Source organism: Girardinichthys multiradiatus, chromosome 8, assembly GCF_021462225.1.
Source record: "Girardinichthys multiradiatus isolate DD_20200921_A chromosome 8, DD_fGirMul_XY1, whole genome shotgun sequence".
Classification (NCBI taxonomy): domain Eukaryota; kingdom Metazoa; phylum Chordata; class Actinopteri; order Cyprinodontiformes; family Goodeidae; genus Girardinichthys; species Girardinichthys multiradiatus.
Genome location: NC_061801.1, coordinates 33,666,311 through 33,689,675, shown reverse-complemented (window position 1 = coordinate 33,689,675; position 23,365 = coordinate 33,666,311). Strand labels below are relative to the sequence as shown.

At 36.5% G+C, this 23,365-nt stretch overlaps 1 protein-coding gene across 1 annotated transcript; it reads right to left on the bottom strand.

Moving 5' to 3' along the window:
• Positions 1-1,991: 1,991 nt before the first annotated feature.
• Positions 1,992-22,832, bottom strand: LOC124872041 (phospholipid-transporting ATPase ID-like). The gene is made up of 28 exons (XM_047371693.1): positions 22,542-22,832; positions 20,794-20,877; positions 20,566-20,624; positions 18,618-18,731; positions 18,256-18,354; positions 18,079-18,140; positions 17,862-17,934; positions 17,648-17,718; positions 17,490-17,572; positions 15,871-16,029; positions 14,747-14,835; positions 13,921-14,114; positions 13,590-13,798; positions 13,465-13,508; positions 13,219-13,384; positions 11,607-11,795; positions 11,322-11,437; positions 11,071-11,235; positions 10,848-10,959; positions 10,576-10,681; positions 10,178-10,328; positions 8,074-8,257; positions 7,759-7,982; positions 7,289-7,372; positions 6,951-7,196; positions 5,437-5,575; positions 3,939-4,069; positions 1,992-3,806 (listed from the first exon to the last, which is right to left on the bottom strand). The coding sequence occupies exons 2-28, from the start codon at positions 20,846-20,848 to the stop codon at positions 3,537-3,539; spliced, it is 3,594 nt and encodes a 1,197-aa protein (XP_047227649.1). The 5' UTR covers positions 20,849-20,877; positions 22,542-22,832; the 3' UTR covers positions 1,992-3,536.
• Between the last annotated feature and the right edge of the window lie 533 nt (positions 22,833-23,365).

Here is a 23,365-nt window from a genome sequence, read left to right as displayed (position 1 = left end):
TTTAGACCTGCTGAGTTTTCAAACATTCAGAATTTTGTCTCTTTTTCCCCCAACAACAGATAAGTCTCTGAAGCAGGAGCTTGGACCTGGGAATGATTATACACTCGAGTTGAGCAGCTGGCTGGTTGCCAGTCAGAAAAACAATCAATTTAAAAAATTTTCAGTTGCTAAAGTCTTGTAGCAAAAAAAGAATGTATTCCTTTACATTATATGCATTCAAACACTACAGGAATTAGTGTTTAAATAGAGTTTGTACAGTTCTGTTTGTGCCCAATTTGAAAAGGTACAAACCATCAGAAGCTGTAATAAATTGTTTCAACCTAGATTATTCATTTTGTTTTCTACCCACAGTGACAATAATGAATACACTAATTGGGCTGATTGGCAACATCCAACATTCCCAATCTAATTCAGAGAGTTCTTTTTTCCTTTCCAACTGGTAACTGAGTATAAATATAGCACATCATTATGATCTGGCAGTGGCATCCCCAATTGATGAAGTTTAACAGGAAGTGGAGATAATGAGAGTTGTTGCCACCTAGATGAAAGTGAGGGAGAGAAGGGTCATGCTTTGTTTAAAAAAAAAAGTAACTGGTATTGTAGCATGAATGGAGGTTCTTAACTTACTGTAGCAGAATTTTGTAATTTGGCATAAGCATCTGTTCTCATGCTACATTTACAGGGTCTGGTTCTACTAAAGAAAAACAATAAATGAAAGAAAATAACTTGGACATAAACTTTGATAATGAATTATGCCTCTTTGTTTGTGATATTGTTCCCTTAGAGGAGCTCACTCTTCAAGTGTGGCTATAACACATCATCAGTCCAGCTTAGACTGCCATGTGTGAAATTCTCTTTCTCTTGAATATGATACAGCTATCTCTTCTTACACTCAGTCAAAAACAGGCTGTTCCTGTCCTGTTGATCTTTGACCTAGACGGATTGTGTAATACTATCAGAGAGACTCCCTGTATCTGTGAGTGGCCGTGTTCATTTGGACTTTACTTTGTCATTACAATCTATTGCCTTTGCTTTTCATAAAATCTTCTATATATAATTTCTGTCTGTTTCATCCCCTCCCCCTTTTCCCATTCCCCCAACTTTCTAAGATGTGCAGTGGCATTAGAATATGAGAAACCGCTAAGGATGATTTTTTTTTCAGGTTGCTAAGAAATCTTAAAATGGTATTAGTTTGCTGTTTTGACAATGCTTCATTTGGAAAAATGGGTAAGATCACTGTTATAATTAGTGTCATAGTTAGGGAAGTACTACACATGGAGGCTATTAATACAACATGCCAGTACTCATTCCTGTGGGATCACACAGTGACCTTCACTGGAGACTGTCATGCCTGCTGACAGTGCTACATGACCATGTGGGAAGGAGCAATAGGTGGAGGTTAAACTAAATGGGGAAAAAGCTTTTATAAAATTACACTAAAATTAAGATTTTTTGTATTTCAGCTTTTAAGCCAGTGTTTTTATCAAACATTCACACCTTGATGCTGGTGTCTTTTGTCCTCCAAGTGAGACTTTGCTGTGTTTCATTATGCATGTCTGCACAGCATCATAAGATGTGATCTACACCACCTGCTCTTGTGAAGCAGAGAGCAAAATGAAAGCTCTTCTGGATCTGTGCCATAGCGGGGCAGTTTCCACCAGTGAGGTCATCACTTATTGCCTCAGAGGACACTGCAGTTGTGGGCTGAATGCAGTTATAAGCAGCTCTACAAATGCACATTGCAGTATGGATATGTGGGAGGAGAGAGAGAGAACTGAGTGGGAGAGGATGACAAAAAGCAGTGAAGAGGGCCTGTAGCTGCATGCAGTATGCAAAACGTCTAGCAGACAAACATCTTATTCTCAACTATTTTTGATAACCAAACAGATTTTTGGTACCTTCATCAGTCAGTCAACAGCAACGGAGAAAATACAAGTGATTTTGTGTAAGAAAGAAAAAAAGGTTTGTGAATAAGCTTCAGGTACAACTTATAGTAAATCAGATAATTTTTATTATCTAATAGAAAACGCATATGAATTGGATTATCAGTGGTAACGTGTGGTTCAGTATGAAACAAAGATTTATCATGAAAAAAAACTTGAAGATACAATAATTTAGAAGAGTGGTTTGCTGTTTGTTGGAGTTTTTCGTTTAACACAGTTAATGGAAATCAAACTGCTTCATCTACATTTTAGAGGATATAAAAGGTTTAACGTGGAGTTCAAAAGACAACACTGCCTTCTGTGTTTTAGAAACAAGATTACTGTCATACATGGTGGCATTACAACTTTTTTAACAGCATTAGATTAGAAGAACAAACACAACATTAAAAAAAGTTTTTAATAGGTTAAAAAAAGTCATTGTTTCACTTCTTTAATGCACAAGAAATAATATTTGAGTACCCTAATACCAAAAGCAGTTTTCAGACTGACCCCATATTTTTTCAGACTTGCATTTAAAACTTCAATTTGTCATACAAACTGATATTAACAAATTAAATTGCACTGAGATATCACTTTATGTTAATATGTGGACAATAAAAGAAAAGAAAAATCAACACCTAAATGGTTGATGGGAAGGATGGAGTTACAGGGCAATCTTGGAAGAAAACCTGTTAGAGGCTCCAAACACTTGAGCCTGGGGAAGAGGTTCACCTTCTAGCAAGACACTGAGCACATAGAGCCGGCGCTACAATGGAATGGCTTAAATTAAAGCACATGCATTGTAATGGACCAGTCAAAGTCCAGACATATATCCAGCTGAAAATCTGTCACAAAATTTTTAAAATGCCATTTTAAAATGCTCTCTATCCAAAGTAACTGAGCTTAAGCTATTTTTCAAAGATGAATGGGGAGGAATTTGATTATTTAGAAACTGGTATGAGACATACCCCTGTAAATGTTGCAGCTGTAAATGCAGTAAAAAGGAAGTTCTACAAGAAATTTGACTTAGGGGCTTGAATAGCAATGCATGCCACAATTTCTACTCATATAAAATCTTAATAAAACACAGTGAAAATGTTGGTTTTAATGTAACCAAATGATAGAATTCAAGAAGTATGAATACTTTTGCAGGGCACTGTTTTTTACAGCCCTCAACAGAGCTCAACCAGATTCATATTTGAGATTGTTTAAATAATAGTTATTTTCATTTTTTCAATAGTCCATTTCATTCTAATCCTTAAAAGTAAATATATCAGAAATATATAGCTTGGTAAACAAATCCATTTTATATAATAGTTGTATCTCAATTAATATTGAAAAGGAAAAAGCTTTCTTAAGGCTTTTGGTATGTTTTCAAAAGTTTTAGTAGTGATGCACACCTCAGGAAATTAAAGTTAAATCAGTCAAGCAAAACATACAAGAGCTAACCTCTAGGGCTTAAGGTTTTCACAGTGATGTTATTCATTGCAAAATAACCTTACTAAGCTTCAAGTGTTCCAGTCACCAAGTCGCCAAACGTTACCCTGTGCATCCACTGTAAGTTTTATAAAGTATCAATTCTCAGCAACATTTCAGGTTCTGCATACATATGGCCTAAATCTGGGAGCTCTGTGACCCCTCTATCTCCTCTGGTATTGGACGGAAGAGCTTTGCCTGATTTGTAGCCAGAGGTAAGTCTGTTTGGATAGAAAAGGCAAGCAGACTTTTAAGAGGTCGCTTAAATAGGAATCTTTCTGAAGTGACCAAAGCACCATAGCCCTGAGAATGGGAGAAGGCATAGCCTGACCGCCGGGTGCTGACACGCCTCACTGGACGGCGAGGAGCAGGTGCTGGTGGCGCCTCCATTTGCATCTTATGTCTCACCTGTAAAAGAATCAAAAGAAATATGATTTTAAGTACAAACACATCTTTTCATAGGTTTGTCGGGCCCCATTAAGCCATATTTATAATCACAGAATGCATGGAAAATTATAGGGTCTCAGGTGTTTTTCCTACCTTGTCGTTGATAGTTGGACGAATCTGTATGAGGATGAAGCGCAGAGCCACCACAGGCAGGATACAGAGAAGTGAAGCCAGGAATATGGTCAACCAGACATTTGGCTGATTCAAAGAATTTCTTGCTGCTCCTATAGTTAATGAAAGGAAAGTCAAGGAAAACATATGTATTTTTGTATACAAACTTGCACTATTGGATGCAGAAACAGAATACTAAACCTGAGTGAAGCTGACGCCCCATCCACGTGAAAAAATCAGGTAAATAGGCTGAGCGGTTAGTGCTTCGTTTGTGCTGGCTTGCACCGTTAAAATTATTGTTTGTGCTGCTATGGTTTTTAGGTCATTCAGAAGTCACCATCCTCCCAGCTTGCCCAAAGAAATAAACCAGAGTAGCCTCTTTAGTGCTTTGTTTGTGCTGGGTTGTGCCATTAAAATATTCATTTGTGCTGCTATAATTTCTGAGATTTCGGCTGATGACGTCACCCTCCCCCCGGTTTGCTACAAAACGAACCAGAGTGGTCTCACTTTTTAGTTCTTTTGTGCTGGTTTGTGCCATAAAAAAAATTGTTTTGTTGTTATGCTTTCTGAGACATTACATTACTTTTAATTTCAGAAGATCACATGAGTTCATCTGAATTGATTATGTCTGTGGTGTACCACAGACATCAATACCACCATCTCTGGTGTTGGATTTCACCAGCTGCAGCCAAGGTTGCCAGATATGACTGACAGTTTCCAGCCCAAACACAACGTTCCTATAACCATGACTATGACCATTATGACTCAAAGTTAATATCTTTATACCTCTAATAATAATAATATCTTAGAAACTATAGCAGCACAAACAAAAATTTTAACAGCACAACACAGCACAAATGAAGCACTAACTGCTTAGCCTATTTGGCTGAACTTTTTATGTGGGTGGGGTGTCAGCTTCCCTCAGCCCAAAGAAGAAAGAAATTGGAATGATAAAATCTTTGGGAATTGGATGATGAAATGTATGCATGGAAGTTAACTGCAGACTACCAATCTATGTTTAAAACTAAAACTGAAATGCCTACAAATTGCAACCTAATGAATTGTCACTCCCCATATTCATTGTCCACAAATTCTTTCAACAGTATCTTCCAATTAATTACAAAATATTGGTGCAAACAAAAAAGTGAATCAAGCATTTAAAGTATAGTAATTCATATTTTAGACATACTTCTAACTACATATCTATAAAAAACTGCTCTGAATTTATCTGGTATTTGGGGGATATTTTCCATTAATGACACTTCTAATTCATCAGAAACGTTACACTCTGGAATTCTAATGTTTGCCTATTGTTATCTTGAGTATTTTTTTACTTTGTCATGTCTTGAAGACATTCATTGCTGATTATGAATAACATCATTTAAAAAAAAGGTAAATTGATTTTTAAGGGTATTTTCTTATATAACAACAGATGCACCTAAAGCTATTGTCCTACTATATAAGTACCAAATCTACTCACCAACGAAGGGGAAAATGGAGGTGAAGATCAGAAACGTGCCGTTGCTGTACATGGTCAAAGTGATAGCAATATAGGCAGCCAGGCTGCCCCACACAAAAAACTGGTTTACGGTTGTCCAGTAATAGGTGTCTATACACAGCTGAAACAATAAAATTGGAGTTGTTTAGTCCTTTTTCCATGTAAATTACTATTTGCATTAACCTGCAAAATTTCTAAAGCCTAGCATTGCAAAGGGAGGTTAAAAAAAACTACTTTTTTCAGTATACAATTGTGGCCTAAAGTTTTGAGACTGAAGGAAATCTTGCTAAATAAAAACATCACAGAATTAGGACTTTATGGTCACAATTTGAAATGAGTATAGCTTGCTGTGAACTTTGATCAAATGAATGTAATAGCTAAGTTAGGTTTAGCTGCCACAAAATGACAGGCTAGTATTATTTAATAAGCTTTTCTTTTTCTTTTTTTTAAAGAACCTTCCGTCAAGGCAAATTAGAGTAATTAAGAGGGCCTTTACAGGAAAACACAGGAGCAGAGATAAAAACAAAACACCAAATACATTAAAAACATGGAATATACAATTTAAAACACAAATCATTACATAAAAAGCATTAAAAATAGGAGAAAATCACGTAAAATGAAAGAAAATTTAAGCAAACCCCCCAAAAAAAAACATTACAAAACAATCTTTGGGCTTTATGGGAAAGTTAAAGTAAACAGTTTTCAGTCCTAACTCAAAGAAGCCAACTGTTTCTGCGTATCTCAGATTTTTAGGGAGCTGGTTCCCAAGGCTGAAGAGCACAAACATTAAATGCTGCCTCCCTTTGTATAGTTCTGGCCACGGGAACACTGACTGAGCAGGTCTCAGATGACCTGAGGGGTCTAACATGATTTATACCTGACTAGCATTACTGAAATGTTCAACAGCAACTTTAACCAAGAATTAAGAACCCGTTTGGGGTTGCTGCAAACGTATCGACTTGACGCAATCAACTGCCCACTTTCAACAGGTTTACTCAGGAGGAGGGCTTGCTGCGATGTCAGTGACTCAGTGGAATTGGCTGGCTGTATCCTGAAAAACCCTTGTACCAACTGGTATTGTGAGAGATGATGACTTGGACTGTGTTTGGATTTAGTTTATAGTTTTGCTTTGAACTTGAATTTTTTTAGTATCGATGTTTATTTGCTTGTCAACATGTAAGAAGAATCTTTGTTTTGAAAAATGTATAAAAAAAATCCACAGTCCTGCAACTTTGGATCTTTGGAGTGATTTTTCTTGTCTCCTTGTCGTGACTTGACCCTCAAACTTTACAGACATAATAAACTGAACTTAACTGCACATTTGAAATGTTCATCATTGAGATTCAGTACACTGCAGAAACACCTGGTAAAAAGATCTGATGTCAGTGAAGGAAAACATTTGGTCACAACTGTGTTCCTTTGTATCGCTCATCTTTCTACTCATCATTCTCTTTCATCATTTCATAATGTCCATTGACGAGAACAGTTTTTCTCACCTGGGCGCTCACCACGACAAGCAAACAGGTCTGTGCCAGCAAAGCAAAGGACTGGTAGTCCACAAGATCTCTGCCGTCATCTCTGACTGTGTCATGCATTGCACCCCAGGGGATAAAAAAGAGGACTAGGGAGCTGTAGCAGCTGTGCATCATGCAGCGCACAAAGGCTTTTTTACTGAAATACATATTGAGCTGGCCAGGAGAGTAAAGCTGGGGATACTGAAAACTCCAGCGGTCATTTACATCCTGTGGAAAATTGAAAACAGGATATTAAACCCAAATGATGGTAATTTGTTGGTTTTCAGGATGATGACTTGTTTTTTTTATTTAGTGCATACCTGGTCAAAGAGGCTCAAGCTGAGGATTGGGAGACATGTGTAAACCAAGTTGTACAAAGCGATGAACCACTCATCATACACGGTCTAACAAAGACAACCTTTAAATCATTAATAAATAGACAAATAACTGTTGTATAAATTATCCACATTTTTTTTCTGGATAGATATAGAAAAGATTTGCAGAGTCTTAGGATCCTATAAATATCTTGCAGTTGATGGTTGATAGGATGAGAAACCAAAAGCATTCAGATGCTGATATAACTAATCTCAAAAATATAGCTATTTTTAAGGTTTGAACAGAAGCCAGACTTTAAAGACCAAGACAACCTAACACCTAAGTCACTACTACAAAGTGTTACAAACTGAAGTTGACAGCATATTTTTAATAGGTCACACAAAGATTAAATATGCCTGTTCAGCATGTAGTCACAATGTGTGTGCAAAGAGTTATTTTAAAACATTTTACTTACCTGGGCAGAAAAGCCGCAAAAGAAGGCATACCAGAAATGCACAAATGTGAAAGTGAAGTTCTTGTAAAAGAAATATTGTAGGAACTTGCACATGCGGAGATAAGACCAGCGCCCATGCACCAGCAGGAGGCGCTGGAGGTAACGAAACTGGGCAAAGGAGAAGTCACTTGAGAGAACTGCCTGCATCCCCTCCTGACCGCTGATTCCTACACCAATATGAGCAGCTGAAAGGCAAGAGAACAAGATTTTTTCCTAAATCATTAAAGACAAAGATTCGCAGTAGGTTTTTGACTCTACGGGAACTACAGATTTTACCCTTGATCATGCTGACATCATTGGCCCCATCTCCAATGGCCAATGTGATTGCCTGCTTGTATTTCTTGACCAGTTCAACAACCTGGGCTTTCTGCAGAGGGGTGACCCTGCAGCAAATCACTGTCTGGCACATGCATGCTGTCCTCAGCAGCTCCAACTCCAAGTCCTTCTCCAGTGCAAAGGCCTGAAGATGAAAGAGGAAGGTGCCATACAATTTACAGATGTAATACCAGGGGTGTGAAGCAATCTAGAAATACGGTCAAAATGAAGTGTGTAGGGACATGCTGTCCACTTACCATCAGGATGAATTTATATAGTGAGGTAAGTCTAAGCTATTTTGTATTGCGGATATAAAGGGGAATATTTTAACCTGGCCAAACTGTATTGATTTATGAGGCAGCATTTCGGGTTCTCAGCCGAAAAACAAAACACTGAGACTGACAGAAGATACGAGTGATTCAGAATCACTGTTATTTGCAAATGAGGCTAAAGTTAGCATCTGGTTCAGAGCTTCCTTTAAGGGCAAAGCTCAAAGGTAGTTTCACAATTTTCTAAAAGGAATGCATTTATTAATCTCTAGCAGAGCAAAATACAAACTACATAGACTGATAAACCCTTAACTGGGACTGAGACTGAGCAAAGAATTAACCCTAAATCTGAAACATCTCCTTTTTAGGTAAAAACAGAAATTAAATGATATATTTTTTTGGCATTAGAATCACCTTAGAATTAGACAAGAACAAAAAGCACAAATGGTTAAACCAGGGGTAGAATATTTTACACTGACTAAAGCTTTGTTTATACACAATTTGTGACTTATTAAACATTTACTCTGTCAAAACAAAATAAACAATGCTGTTACACCTCTAGTAAGTATTCAGAACCAATCTAGAGTTGTCATGATGAAAAAAGTTCAAACTCTATACCAATACAAAAAAAACTCAATACAATTTTCAATGACATCAAAACCTAAAGGCACATGGTTCTTTGTAAGAAAGATCAGAAAAAATATAACAAATTACAGGGTGACAATATTTTCATTGTAATAGCACCTATTTAGAAAAACAACAACTTTAAAATGTTGCTTTCATGTTTAGCAAAATAGTAGACAAGACAACATTTAGTAATATAACCATCTTTATGGAAGTTTTTACCTGAAACTCAGTTCTTAATTAAAAAATATATTTCTGTTAAGCGCAAACCGGGATCTGGTTCATGCAGATATGTTCAACAAGAGTTGTTTTATTTCTATGTTTCCAGGAATTCAGCATCTGCATTTCTTTTGTGATCAACTTAAGCCAGTGCGTTTGTTTGCTATGGTCTGCTCTAATTGCCAGCTTCATTCTGGATTCATTGCTGTTATTGTTTCCTCATTTGCCACATAAGACACTAATTCCTTTACTACTGAATATATAGTATTTTTGTTCTCTTTCTGACCAGTTTGAACTGAAAGGAGCCCTCTCCCGCTTGACATTACCATACGTCAATTCATACCAACAGACGTTTTAAACCAATGTGCAGTGTTGGTGAGGAAACATCTTGATGGGGGAACTCAGCAATTGGGCTATCAGTAAGTTGCTGAAATTTGAACAGCTAACCTTTGTAAATCTCTCAAACAGAGCATAGGTCTTTAAGATCCTTAACTGCAGTTCAGCTCAGCTTTCTTGCTCCTCCTCTGACATTGCTTATCAGGATCATTTGACTTTTACTTTTCTTCTTGCCTTTGCCTTTTCAGTCAAAGAGGTTTGCAGAGAAAACATGTACTTGTCATGTTACCAGAGTTTTAAACTTTCAGCAGCAGCCCTCTGGTTTGTTACTCCATCATTATAATTCAGATTAGCTCTCTGCAGGCAGGGGAGGGACAAAGTATCTGTGTGTGTCTACAGCGCTGCCGTGCTAAGTTGTATGGGAACTTGAGGAGATTAAAATGGCTGAGTTTGTATTGATCTTAATGCAAATGATTACCTTTAAAAATTACATTGTTTTATTATCAATTCTATCAAAATATTGATTCTTTAGACAACCCTAGACCAAATAACTTTATAATATTCATTGTTTTGAAGACATTTCCACCGGGGTAAAGACAAAAAAAATGTATATCTACCAAGCTGTGTCCATTTATTATTAGACCATATTCCCCTTCAACTTTTTCATCCTGCACCGTCTCCATCTTCTTAAGCCAAAACAGGCCTGCACGGGCTTTGGTCACTGTTGGCTCCTCTGCTGCTCCTGGACACATTTTCCTTCTAGCGTACCTAAAAACAGTTCATTTCTTTTACAAACAGTTACTTTACAATAATTATTCTGTTGGCATTGTAGTTTTGGGGATTTTGTGTTTCGTTTTCTTTAGAACAAAAAGGTATCCAATTATGAAAATTGCTTAATTCACAGTAGTTCAGACCAAAAATCATCACAAGTACATCCTTAGTCGAGCAAAAACAACAAAAGCTTTAAAAGTTACACACTTAATACTTTACAGTAATAAGTTTCTGTTTGACTCACTGCAGCTCCTGTTTGACCCCTTCAGTTGTATTGGCAGCCACAATAAAAACATCCTTCATCTCCTCTCTTAGCATGTTGCAAGAATAACCGATGTTTTCTGCTGTCTCTGTTTAAAAATGACAATGACAGTAATTGTGGTATGAATAATAGGCCTGCTTCGTAAACACTATGGCGTTGAATATTCATCCCTCTCTGACAGTTGGCATCATATACCAGCAAAGTTTAATCAGCCTTGATGCTTTATGCAAACAGTGATATATAGCAACTTTTACCTTGTTTATCACCAGTCAGCACCCAGATTTTGATGTCTGCTTTGGCCAGCTGCTCAATAGTGTGTGGTACGCCGTCTTGCAGCTTGTCTTCAACAGCTGTCGCTCCTAACAGCTGGAAATGAAAGGTAATTAGAAACTGAACTTATAATGTAAATAGGCTTTTTCCTGTTATTACAAGTAGTAAAAGCCTATACTCCTCTATATGCTTAGCAGATAAACTGACAATCATGTCTTTCTCGATCTCCTCATACAGTTGATCAAGTCTCTCTTCTCGTCCTTCCAGGGCTGTGCTGGCCTCATGGTGGCGCTGTATCCACTCTTCCATGTAGCTCTCCTCCAAGTGTTTGTAGGCCAGAGCAAGAGTGCGTAGCCCATCTCCTGCATATTCCTTGTTTGGTTATATAATTCAAAGTAGTTAAAAAGAAGCACACATATAAATAACAAACAAAATAAAAACAAAAATGAATCTCTTACATTAAGGTGTCCCGTTGTAACTTTCATCAGTTTCTTACAAGAGCGGTCTAATCTTTCAAAGATGATGGTGTCAGCACCTTTGCAGTACAGGGTCATCTTGCCATCAGGGCCACGTACTTAGAAAAATATTAAAACATTTTTATGAAAAATCACTCTGATTCTGATTATTTACTTAATTAACAACACATCTGTTGTATGTTGCACAATGGTATCTTAGACATAGGGGATAAACACTGAAAATGTATTTTGTGTACATAAAAGGCATTTTTCACAATTTCTGCTAACCTATTACTGACATTCTCTTCCGCACATTATTAAAGTCCAGAACAGCCAGAAGTTCATATGTGACCTTTTCACCCATCTCCATCATGGTGATGGTCTCAGGTGTGCGAGAGCGGAACACAAATCCGAAGTTCCTTGCTGCGGTGACCAGAGCGCCCTCATCAGGAGACTGAGCCTGGTAGTTCAGCTCCCCTATGGTAAAGAGGACAAGACAGGCAGGAGAGAGGCATAAAAAAGATGAAAAGTCTACATTTTAAAATAATACTTGACTTCACTTTGAAAACTGTTCAGGAAGGATTATACTTATAATATTAAAAGCTTCTCTAATAAAATATGGTGTAGGAATTCTTGTTTTTGCTTTAGAGTTGGACACATTTACAATTGCCCTTAAAAGTGTACTTAGTCTTAAAAAATAAGTCAATTACCTACAACCTTGTTCTTTAAGTGTGAACACCTTAAACTTCCTAATTTAATTTTGACAGTAACACGTCTTGAGTTCACATCTGTCATTAGGTGTATTGAATCTGAGTAATCTGAAATAATGTTCAGTTGTCCTAGTATAATATTTGTTATATCTGCTCATTAACATTGTTTTACTAAAGTAATAATTTACAGCATGGCTCCAAAGGATCAATATTATTTCATTGTACTAAAGGTTTCAGTATGGAGTAGCCTACAAAAAAAAAAAATATATATATATATATATATATGTATATTATATGCACCATGCAACACTAAAAGCAGCAATAATCTCATAAACTACAGAGCAAAAGTGACATTAGAAAAAACTACTTGCTTCTCCAAAGTGGCTGAAAAGACATGATGGAAACTGGTCAGGGAGGCTGCCAAGATGCTGACAGCAACACTTCTTTATGAATTCCCAACAATCACTGGGTGTATTCCACATGTGATAACAATCTACTGTATTCTTAATATGGACCAGAAAGTTGTATAGTAAAAATAAAGCCTTTCTTCCAAAGACAACCTCTAGGTCTGGACAAAATCTTACAAAACCTTGTCAGAGAAGTCTGATGAAACCAAACTTTAACATTTTGGCTAGAGTTCCAAATGGTGTTTATGATACAAAACAGCATTAGGCATCACTGCAAAAATAACCAAGTAAAACATGGTGGTAGTAGCATTAAGCTCAAGGGGTTACTTTTCTTCAGATGGAACTGTGGGTTTTATTGAGGTGATTGAAATTGTTGACAGTTTCAAATAGCAGTCAGTTTTCACCCAAAAATAGGAATTTATTCCAATTCAACAGAAGAATGATTTTACAAAGAGAAAAACAATCTTCTCAAGCAAAGGTCAAAACTGAATCTGGCAAAAATAAAACTTAAGATAGGGGGATGTGTACATAAGAGTCTGACTCAGAATCTGATAGATTTGTAAAGTATTTGCAATGTTGCGTTGGCAAATTATGCTAAGTCAAAATGTGACAAGAAGGTGGAGTCCTACAAAGACTAAATGCTGAATTAGAATCAACAGTTGCTCCAACAAAGTATTAGGTAGTATAGGTTTCAAAAAGATTTAAAGGATTTTTAAAGTTTACTTCAAGTATTTTCAATTTGTTTAAAAGCACTGCATTTAGTAAAAACGGCAATAATCTGACCCTCTTTCTTTTCTTCAGGCATGACGGTGTGGCACAGAGCCAGCAGACGGAAGAAGGCCTGAGCTTCGGGGTTTCCGTCTCTTACAGTCTCCAATAGACTATGATCATGGAAGGTGAACTTTGGATCCGCCAGCTTGTTCCAGGAGAAGTCCACTTTCTGTGTTTTCTACAAAGAAATTGTATCATTTGGTCAATGCCATGTCTTTAGAGCGCTTCAAATAAATTAATATAGAAACTCCTGCTCACCTCCGTTATTTCAACCCTTTGTCCGGAAAAATCATACAGCTCCCCTTAATAAGAGACATATGTTAGAGAATGAGACATCCAGCTAAGCGTAGTGTAACTTTGGTATTTATATTTAAATTACCTACCATAGTTTTTTCCATTGATGGAGCACTTGTTGAATGCCATGATGTTCTGTGTCAGAGTGCCAGTCTTGTCACTAAAGATGTATTTAATCTGGCCTAGCTCCTCGTTGAGTGTGGTGGTCCTCGCCTGAGCAGGAGTGTCATTCTTAGGATAATACATCTTCCTGTCCCAGTTTATGAAGAAGCTGTTCCCAAGGCGAATGACCTCCACACTGACATTCATGCACAAACAGAAGTTAAAATCTCACATATAAAGAAACGAAGACAGAAAATAAGGACTAAATTCATTAATTGTTTCTATCTAACTTGTTTATCTTTGTGTCCTAACATGTACCTGACGTAGAGGGAAATGGGCACTACTGCGTTGAGGACAATGACATAGGACCAGAAAGAGAGGAAGGAGGACAAAGCAGCATTAACGCCCGGTTCACGTGGAAGAAACACTGTGAACGGAGAGCCTTCTTTGACCTCCCAGATCACATTGCCGATGGCCAGAATGAAGCATAAGGTAAACAGGAAACCAAAGATCTAGTGAAATAGACACATTGCTAAACTTATTAATATAAAAAAACAAAACACAGCTCAGATGAAACAGAATGATGTTTGAACAACTTGGCAACAACAAAATCAGAACTTTGAATATACCGTCATTTTCAATAAATTAGAGTATGTGTTCTAATGAGGCTCGTTTGTCAGATTAAGAGTATTTTTTGAAAATAACAACTATTAAGCAGGTATAAAACATTACTTTCAAAAGACCCACATTTCTGTATTAAAAAAGTTATTTATTATTGGTCTGATGTAATATTCTAATCTTAAACGTTGTGTTTTTATTAGCTGTAAGCAGAAAATCCTCATATATAACAGAAATACATGCTTAAAAACATCAATTAGTGTGCAGTTAATTTATATAATGTGTTTAACTTAATGAGCTAAGTTACTGAAATAAATTAACTTTTCAACATTATTGTAATTTATTGAATAGGTCTGTATGTATTTCGATTTTAACCTTATTTCAATATTTTCAGTGTGTCATCCATAAAAGTATACATAATAAATTCAGAGACCGACTCTGCTGATGTGAGTTAACTGTATTAGGTAAAAGTTTAGTTGAACAAAGATATAGTAGTTTCAGTGTATTTGTATGTGCAGACACTTACACACAACACCAGGATGTTCATCAGGTGATCAATGCTGGTCCGTTTAAATTTTGTCTTTCCACTGTTCTGCATTAGCTTGGTGTCTGGACCTGCAAAGACTCTGTGTCATGTTCAGACATACATATCATTCTGCAGAGACAGTTTTCAGGTCTGTGCAAGCTTTGGTAATTTAATGCTATCTTCAGAAACCAGAATTGGATTTTTGTTTTACGTTACATAATATGAAATTGAAATACAATTTCTGTAATCAAACCTGGATGAGTAGGAATTTAATTTTGGTCTGTTTTTAACAAATGCTGATGAAGGAGAAAATATTAAATAACACATATCTAAACATTTGATGATTTTGGTGAGGATCAGTATTTTCTCTTTGTATTTTTTTTGTCCAATATGGAAAAGATGTCAGAGAAACAAAATATGACACCCCTGTTTAAGGTAAAATAAAATAAAATCAAATACCCACCTATCTTTTGTTTTTTTATTGTTGGTTTCTGATTAGATCATCCAACTTTCAAAACATGCATGGACCTATTCAGCACTTGATGACTACTTTTTTCCATATTTTCTCACTTTTTTATAACAAACTTAAAAGACAGGACAAACATAGTTGTCAATAGTTGTCAAGACTATACAGGCAGTGCACATAGCTGTTAGCCTAACGAGATTAAATACAAGTTAAAATTATCATGTCATAAAGAGCTGTTTGGATTGAATTTGAATTTAAAGCTAAACAAAAACATCTAAAAATATCACTTAAATAATCATAATTATGAGTTTTACCTTGATTGTTTCATTAAAAAATAAATGGGCATTATAGTTTAGTAAAGCATTAGCGCCCTCTGGTGGGCCTATATAAACTTGACTGGTGGCAGACCCACGTTACAATTACCGTGGTTATCATAAACTCAAAGCATATCTCTCAGAGCACTGAGGAACTACACAACAGGCTCTTTTCACCTTAGGAATTTTGACTTTAATTATTCGGACAGGTGTGTTAATGAGGGCTACATTTAAGTGTATAGATGTTCCACTGAAAAATACCATTTATCATTGAAGAAATAGTTAAAGTCAAAATGTCTGCCATCAACCAGGCCCCATTTACCAAGCAACAGTGAAGAGTTTACCTCCAAAGAGGACCAGACCGAAGCACCACTCTGTGTTTCTTAGAGTGCACCCTCTGAGCAGTATCTTATCATTATCCAGGCCATAATTTTGTCCATTTACAGTCAAGGTTCCTTTGAATTTGTCCAAACGGTTGTTTGGAGGCTCACATCGCACTTCACCTGAAAAGCACAGGTGTTAGTAACGTCAATTTCAACAGTTAAATGTTAATGATAATTGTAGGTAAAGACCCATTAGCTTTTGTAAGTATGCTTTCAGACCCAAAATACCTGGCTAAAAAATAATTGTTCAGGGAATGTGAATGCCTGCTGAAAGTTTGTTGAGTGTTGGCAAGTAAACATTTATAGAGCATTGGTATGGATCAATTTCCAAACATTGTTCCAAGGGGGTAAAAAAAGGTTTTCCACTAAGTTTTCCGGGAGTATTCACCAAAGGTTACTTCTAATTTTCCTGTAACCATCAGCCGATGTTTGGGGAATAATGGTTAAAGCTTACTTTGCAGTAACCTGGGACATTTGCTGGACATCCCCCTAGATTTTGCAAGGATCACCAGGATTCCATCCTTTTCCAGTTAGTCCAAAGTCATTACCAATTATTTTAGATTTACAAAGAAAAAGAGTAGCATACTGCTATGTTTTTTTCCAAGCTAAACCTTTAAAAGACTTTTGGTTAAAAATGGGCCAACATTTATATTGCTTGTACTTACATGTTGTCAGAATCTTACATAACAGTACTCATTGTAATATCATATAATCATTTTTATACTGTCTGACATTAAATCTGACTAAACCTTTCCTGTCTCAGGCCAGTTATCTATCCATTGCCTATGCCCACTTATGCTTTACTAAATGCTAGAATCATGACACATATTTCTTTGGAGAATATCTTATTATTTATTAAGGTTACATGCACAAATATTCAAATGCCTTTAAACAATCTGGCAAAACCAAGATGATAAGATTATTGGTTTATAAGCTTCTGATGAATTCAAGACATTTAAGTGAAGACTGTGGCCCACATGTGGGTGTATTTTAGGGCAAGATCTCAAATACACTGCCTTGTTGTGTGTCTTCAGGTCAAAGTCAAAGCAAATCAGGTATGATGTCAGGGTATTTGGAATGACCTAATCAAAGTCACAACTTTAATCATTTTTCAACAATTTGTGAATATATGCATACATGCTGGGTTCATGCTGTGGAAGAAATCAGCCTACACAAATTTTACAGGTGCATTTTTTTTTTAAATGTTTTGTTTTTGTTGTTTATTTTAATGTCTAATATATTCTCTCATATCTGTTTGCATCGAAAACCAATCCCGCCATAGCCTGGGTTTGTGATCACCATGTTTGCCAAGTAAATCTTTTGTTTTTTACGGTCCTATACATCTGGTAAACTGATATTTGTATCTTCAAATTGCTTCAGATTTAAGGACAATCTTAATAATTTGGCCAACATCTTGAAAAAAACAGTTCATCTTCCCTTTTTTTAAATTTTGTTTTCATTCTTCTCTTCTAAATGCTCCTCAGTTTTACATACAGTACATCATTGTTGATTAGTTTTCCTTTGACCTTGATGTTGGTTCTGAATCTCTGATGCGTTATTAGTTTTGGAAAACTTCTTACCTTTGAAGGCGGAAAGATCTTTGAAGCATTCTCCCATCTCTCCTGTGAGGGTCAAGGCCTGTTTCACTTTCAGGTTTGTTTCACTGGGGATCACCAATAGGATGTAAGAAGGATGCAACTAATGTGTAAGAGCAAAGCACCAGATGCACATTACTCACCCATCTAACTCAGCTGTTTCCACATATACCAGATTGAGAGGTTCACTGCTGGACAGCAACATGAGATCAGCCTGAGATAAATAGTCTCTATGAATGGGTTTGTGGAAAGCTAAATATACAGTACAGGTTATGAAAGACACTACTTTAGGGTGACTGACTTGATGATCTTTTAGATTTATAAATTGAAATCTCTTTCGTAAATTTGATAACTCACTGTAACAAATTGATTGCTCTCCAGTTTAATAACATCCCCAACCTGAACATTCATCCATTTTTCATTTCTCAGTCTGTGGAGATAAAACAAAGTCTAATAGTTCTTCTTTAAAAAGGTACTGGACACATACACTTTCAAACAGCCACAAATACTTCCTTATAAACTGTGAATAATTTACTAATCTGTGATCTAATGTTTGACTATTAAAATGACTCACTCTCCATCGATGAGGACGTTCACCATGCGATTATTCACTTGTCGGTCACTTTTGTGCCTGTTCTACTCAGTCAGCAGAATAAAAAAGACAATGTTTGATCAGATGTTTGGCTTTTTTTTAGCTTCAAGCAGGATTAAGGTTTGAAGTATCTTTAAAATTGCAATGCTTTAGTCTTACTATGTCATCACTGGCATCTTTGACCGCTGTCATGGCCAGCACCAAAATTAAAGGCACAGCTGTGGTGAACCAGGACAGAGAGGAGATTTGTGGGATTAACTGTGAAGACACAAAGCCCCACAGAGTTGTTACTTCATCTGTTAGATTGCTCAGTTTACAAGGAATGCAAACACTAAATAAAAGAAAAGGTCAAAGTTATTTTCTAGAAACATTATTGGGTTCACTTACAAAACTATTCATTTATGCTGGCAGAACATTTTAGTTTTAAAATACATATACACATTTGTAACTATAACAAGTGGCATTTAGTGGTACGATCAGCTGTTGAAATGTACAGACACAGAAAGGGGAAAAAGGTCTACCTGAAGGAGGAGTAGGAAGAGGAAGTAAGCATTAGCCAGCCTCCTGAACTGCTCAAACAGATTAAGAGGCAGAAACGTGAAAATGTTGTACTTGGAGGTTCTGATGGCATTGTTCTGAGAAAGAGGAAGTGACACATAACAGTTAGTTCATCTGAAAATAACTACTTTTTGCATGGTGTACAGCACCTTCCAGACGTATTCATACCCAATGAATTTTTCACTTTTTGTCGCATTACAACCACAAACCTTAATGTATTTTATGAGCATTTTATGTCACAAACCTAAACAAAGCAGCGGATGATTGTGAATTGCAAGGAATTTTCATTTATCAATTCTTTGATAATGAAAATCTGAAAAATGTTGTGTGCTTTTCCACCCGTGCCCTCTGACTCAGTCCTTTAAAGAACCATCTTTTGCTTCAGTTACAGCTAAGTATTTTGGTTGATGTCTTTACTAGCTTTGCACATGAAGTTAAAACATTTTTCCCATTTTTAATTGCAAATCAGCTCAAGCTCAGTCATATTGGATAGAGAGGATCCATGAACATTTTCCCAGTTGGATTTAGGTCTGGACTTTAACTGGGCCATTGTAACACATGAACGTATTAATTCATTCTAAACCATTCCATTGTAGCTTTCGTTGCATGTTTAGGGCCATCGATCTGCTGAAAAGTAAACTTCTGCCCCGGTCTCAAGAGTTTTGGAGTGTTTGAAAGGTTTTCTTCCAGGATTGTTTTATTTTGCTGCATCCATCTTCCTATTACTCTTGACCTGCTTCCTTGTTGCAGGCTGTAGAACAGTAGAAATAATGCTGCCACCCCAAGTTATTACGGTGGAGGGGGTGTGGGGTGGAGTGCAGTGTTACTCTTCCACCAGACATAGTGTTGTTCATCAGGTCAAAAAGTTCAAAATTCCTCTCATCTGACCAGAGGACCTTCCACATGCTTGCTGTGTCCCCCACAGAGCTTTGGCAAACTTGAAGCAAGACTTTGTACCTTCCTTTTAACAATAGCTTTCTTCATATCAGTCATCCACTAATAATGAAGCTGTTGATTACTTCAACCCTCCCAGGGTTACCATGGCTACAAGGCTATCCTTGCCCAACCAGTCAGTTTAGGCAGATGACCACGTCTTTATAGGTTTGTTGTTGTGCTAAATTCTTCCCACTTTCATGATAGACTTAAAAGTGTTCTGAAAGATTTACAAAGCTTAGGATCCTAAAGATTATTGTTTTATGTCCGAACTCAGTTTTAAACATTATTCTGACTTGTCTACTATTTTCCTTGATTTTAATTATGCTGTTTGTTCACTATAATAATAATAATCATCATCATCATCTTTATTGGTCATTGCACATGTACATTACAACAAAATGTGTCCTCTGCATTTAACCCATCCCTTACAGGGTGCAGTGGGCTGCCATTGTGCAGCACCCAGGGAGCATTCTGGGGCTAAAGGTCTTGCTCAGGGACCCAGAGTGGTAATCTGTGGGATACAAACCTGGCCCCTTGTGTCCCCTCTGGAACACAAACCTCCTGTTCTAACCACTAGGCCACCACTCCCCACTAGTGTTCTCTATCACACCTCTGAGGTTTTTACGGAACAGCTGTATTTATACTGAGATGGAATTACACAAAGGTGGAAACTAATTACTCATTAAGTGAGTTCAGATGGCAATTTGTTGCACTAGATTCATGTAAGCGACATCAGAGTAAAGAAGGGCTGAATAGAAACACAGACCACACTTTTCAGACTTTGTATTTCTAAAGAGATTCTTAAAATTAAAAAGTAATGCATCCCTTTGTTGTTAAAATCCCAGTAAAAAACACTAAAAACTGGGGTTTTAATGACATATTTTGGAAAAGTTTAAAGGGTTAATACTTTTGCATGTCACTTCAGCTTACAGACTTGGAGCTATAGTGTGAATACTTTCTGCAGCGTGCACTTACAGCATAGTTGTGAGACAGGTTGAAAGGTCTGTCATTAGCTCGAACATATCTCTCCTCCTCTGAGAAAAGCACGAGAGCAACAGTGGGATGAATATATTTTACAGCAGCAGTCAAAAAATCTGTCAATTTTACTTTAAACTCAGATTACAGTATAGGTTCAGTTATTTAAGACATTTTGAAGTTTACATCAAAAGCCTAATCACAACAATAAACAGTTAATACAAATACCTTGTTTTTTCTCTTCTCCACACAAGTTGCCAAAGTATGACTCTACTGACCCCATCTTTAGCTCAGGTTTTCCATTATTTATCTCTGAAAAAAGTACAGGTGTTTATATGAAATATACTACAATTATAATACAAGGAGCAATTTATTTTTTGTTGTTTAGAAATCAAGCTGTTAACACAAAGTATTGTAAAAGTATTTAATTTAAAAACCTGTCTTAAAGGTTTTGACTGTTCAAACCTGCTCGTTTAGGATTTTGATTTTTTTCCTCCTATTAAGGAGTTTATAAATACAAGAATCTGAAAACATACAAGTCAGCAGATGTATTTAATTTTACTCAGGGCACATATACAAAAAAAAAAAATATTTGGAGGTTGCAGAGAACTCGCGAAACTTGTGAAACGTGCGTAGAGTATTTCTAAAAAGCCTTATGAATCATAGATGTGCTTTGATATGAAGAATAAATTTGTCATCGGTTTCCACTGCAGCTGTAAAGCTAAGCACTTTAGGCTGCAGAGTTATATGTGGATTGTAGTTTTCTTTGTTTTTGAATTTCATGGCAAATAAATCTTTAAGTATTGTCACAACAAACAAATATGTATAGTGATTTAGCTTCATGTAACTAACGTGAAAGCATTAAAGCTCTTTATAGCTATAACTACCCTGACTAATAATCATAATAAATAATATCTCATAAAAACCTGGACAAGTTGAACCGGGCATAAACATTTAAATCAAATCTATCCAATTAACAGCACACATTTTATCAAGATATCCCCCAACCAGCTTCACATGCTAGGGTAGACAGAAGGTGTGAACAGATTCAAGCTCCAGTTCAGTGAATAAAAATGCTACATAATGGGTGGTACTGATATAGTGTAAGGCTTTCTTGTCAAGGTAGTGCTAAAATTAGACAGATTAGAAAAAACGAACCTATGAAAGTATTCCTATAATAATGCACATGGCACATGCAATTGTGATCTGAAGGCTCCTGCAGTTATGCAAGGCACAGATCTCTCTACACTAAATAGCTCTGTATTAGATGTTGTTTTTGCAATTTTTCCTTAAAATGATCCCTTAATCATCCCTGGGTGACAGACACCATCACCATGATCTGAAAAGATGTTTAAATGATTTAAAGAAAATCCCTACCCCAACTGCTGCACAGAAAGAGTAGCCGGGGCAAATGAACTTTTTGTATAAATGTACCTGAAGCAGGATCTCTCAGTCAGCTCACTTTTAAGTGATTGTCTTAATTAGTAAATGAATAAAAAGCCAAAGTTTTTCTTGCTGCCAGAACATAAGATAATAGTGTGTTTTTGCGTAATTTCCAAAGACAACTTGCAAAATATCATACTAGTATAGCTGTAAAACAGCTGGGCAATCGATCCTCAACCATTTGTACGTCAATACCATTATGATTTCTTACTGTAATGGGTTGAATTTATCATATAACACTTCACTTAAATAGGTTGAGAAAGCATCTTTATTTAAACTGAACGAACATGAAATATAAGTACAATATAAATTGGACATACTATTCTCCCTTTCTCTTTTTCCTTCTGATTGTTTGGTGCTTGGAAAAAAAAAAAAAAAAAGCCACAGAGCCACAGAGCCACAGAGAAGCCTTGCAATGATTGTTGTCAAGTTTTAGACACTATGACTTAAACTTTTATGATGCTGATTTATCAAAATACAGGATATCAGTTATTTTTCAAAAGTTTTACAATAAATTAAAGTAAGTATCTTACCTTAAGTAAAAATGTGAATTCCCAAGACCTGTGCACATGGGCACGGGGTCAAACAAAGAGAAGGAAGTGTTTCAGGTCTCCACCCTCCCTTTGCTTCAGTGTGGCTATAATGGAAGGCCTGGCACAGAATTAGTTCCACACTGGGAAAAGTGAAAAGTCTTTTTTATTGAACCTTTGGCATCATTTAAGACAATGTGGTCAACTGGTGAGATATTACAAAGGTTGATAGCAGCGCCTCATGAGCTTCCAGTTTCATGCAGGAAGAACTAGGATCCCCCTGCCCCTATAGAAGCTCAGCCCTAGAGCAAACAGTGAAGCGATCTTTGGACTAGGATGTGAGTCAGTGCCGGAGTGAAAGGGCGGTAGCAGAACAGTAAAAGGCCAATCAGAGCAAACACCTTGCTTGCAGTTAGGTTGGACAGGTGTGTAATTCAGCCATTGAATGGTCTGCATGCTCAGACTGTTATGTGATATTTTCAGAACAAGCTTCCACAGTTTGAACCCTTATCTCTGGAGACACAGTGTCTCTGGCAATGTTTAAAATTAAACATTACTTTAGTAACTATCTGAAAACAAATTAGCACATTATAAGTGATGTGCAAGTGCAGATGATTTCATAAGGACAATACATTGGGCTCCAATACAGAACAGGTGGGTATCCAGGGGACATCAGCATGAACCACATACTAGATTAGTTTCTTTATGTGTATGTTTGCAGGTGTGCGTTAATTTTTCTGATATTCGAATATGTTTTCCCCATGGAAAAACAAAACAAAAATCTTTCTCCAATTTTTGCAAATCTTATATAATCTTATATAAGCTTA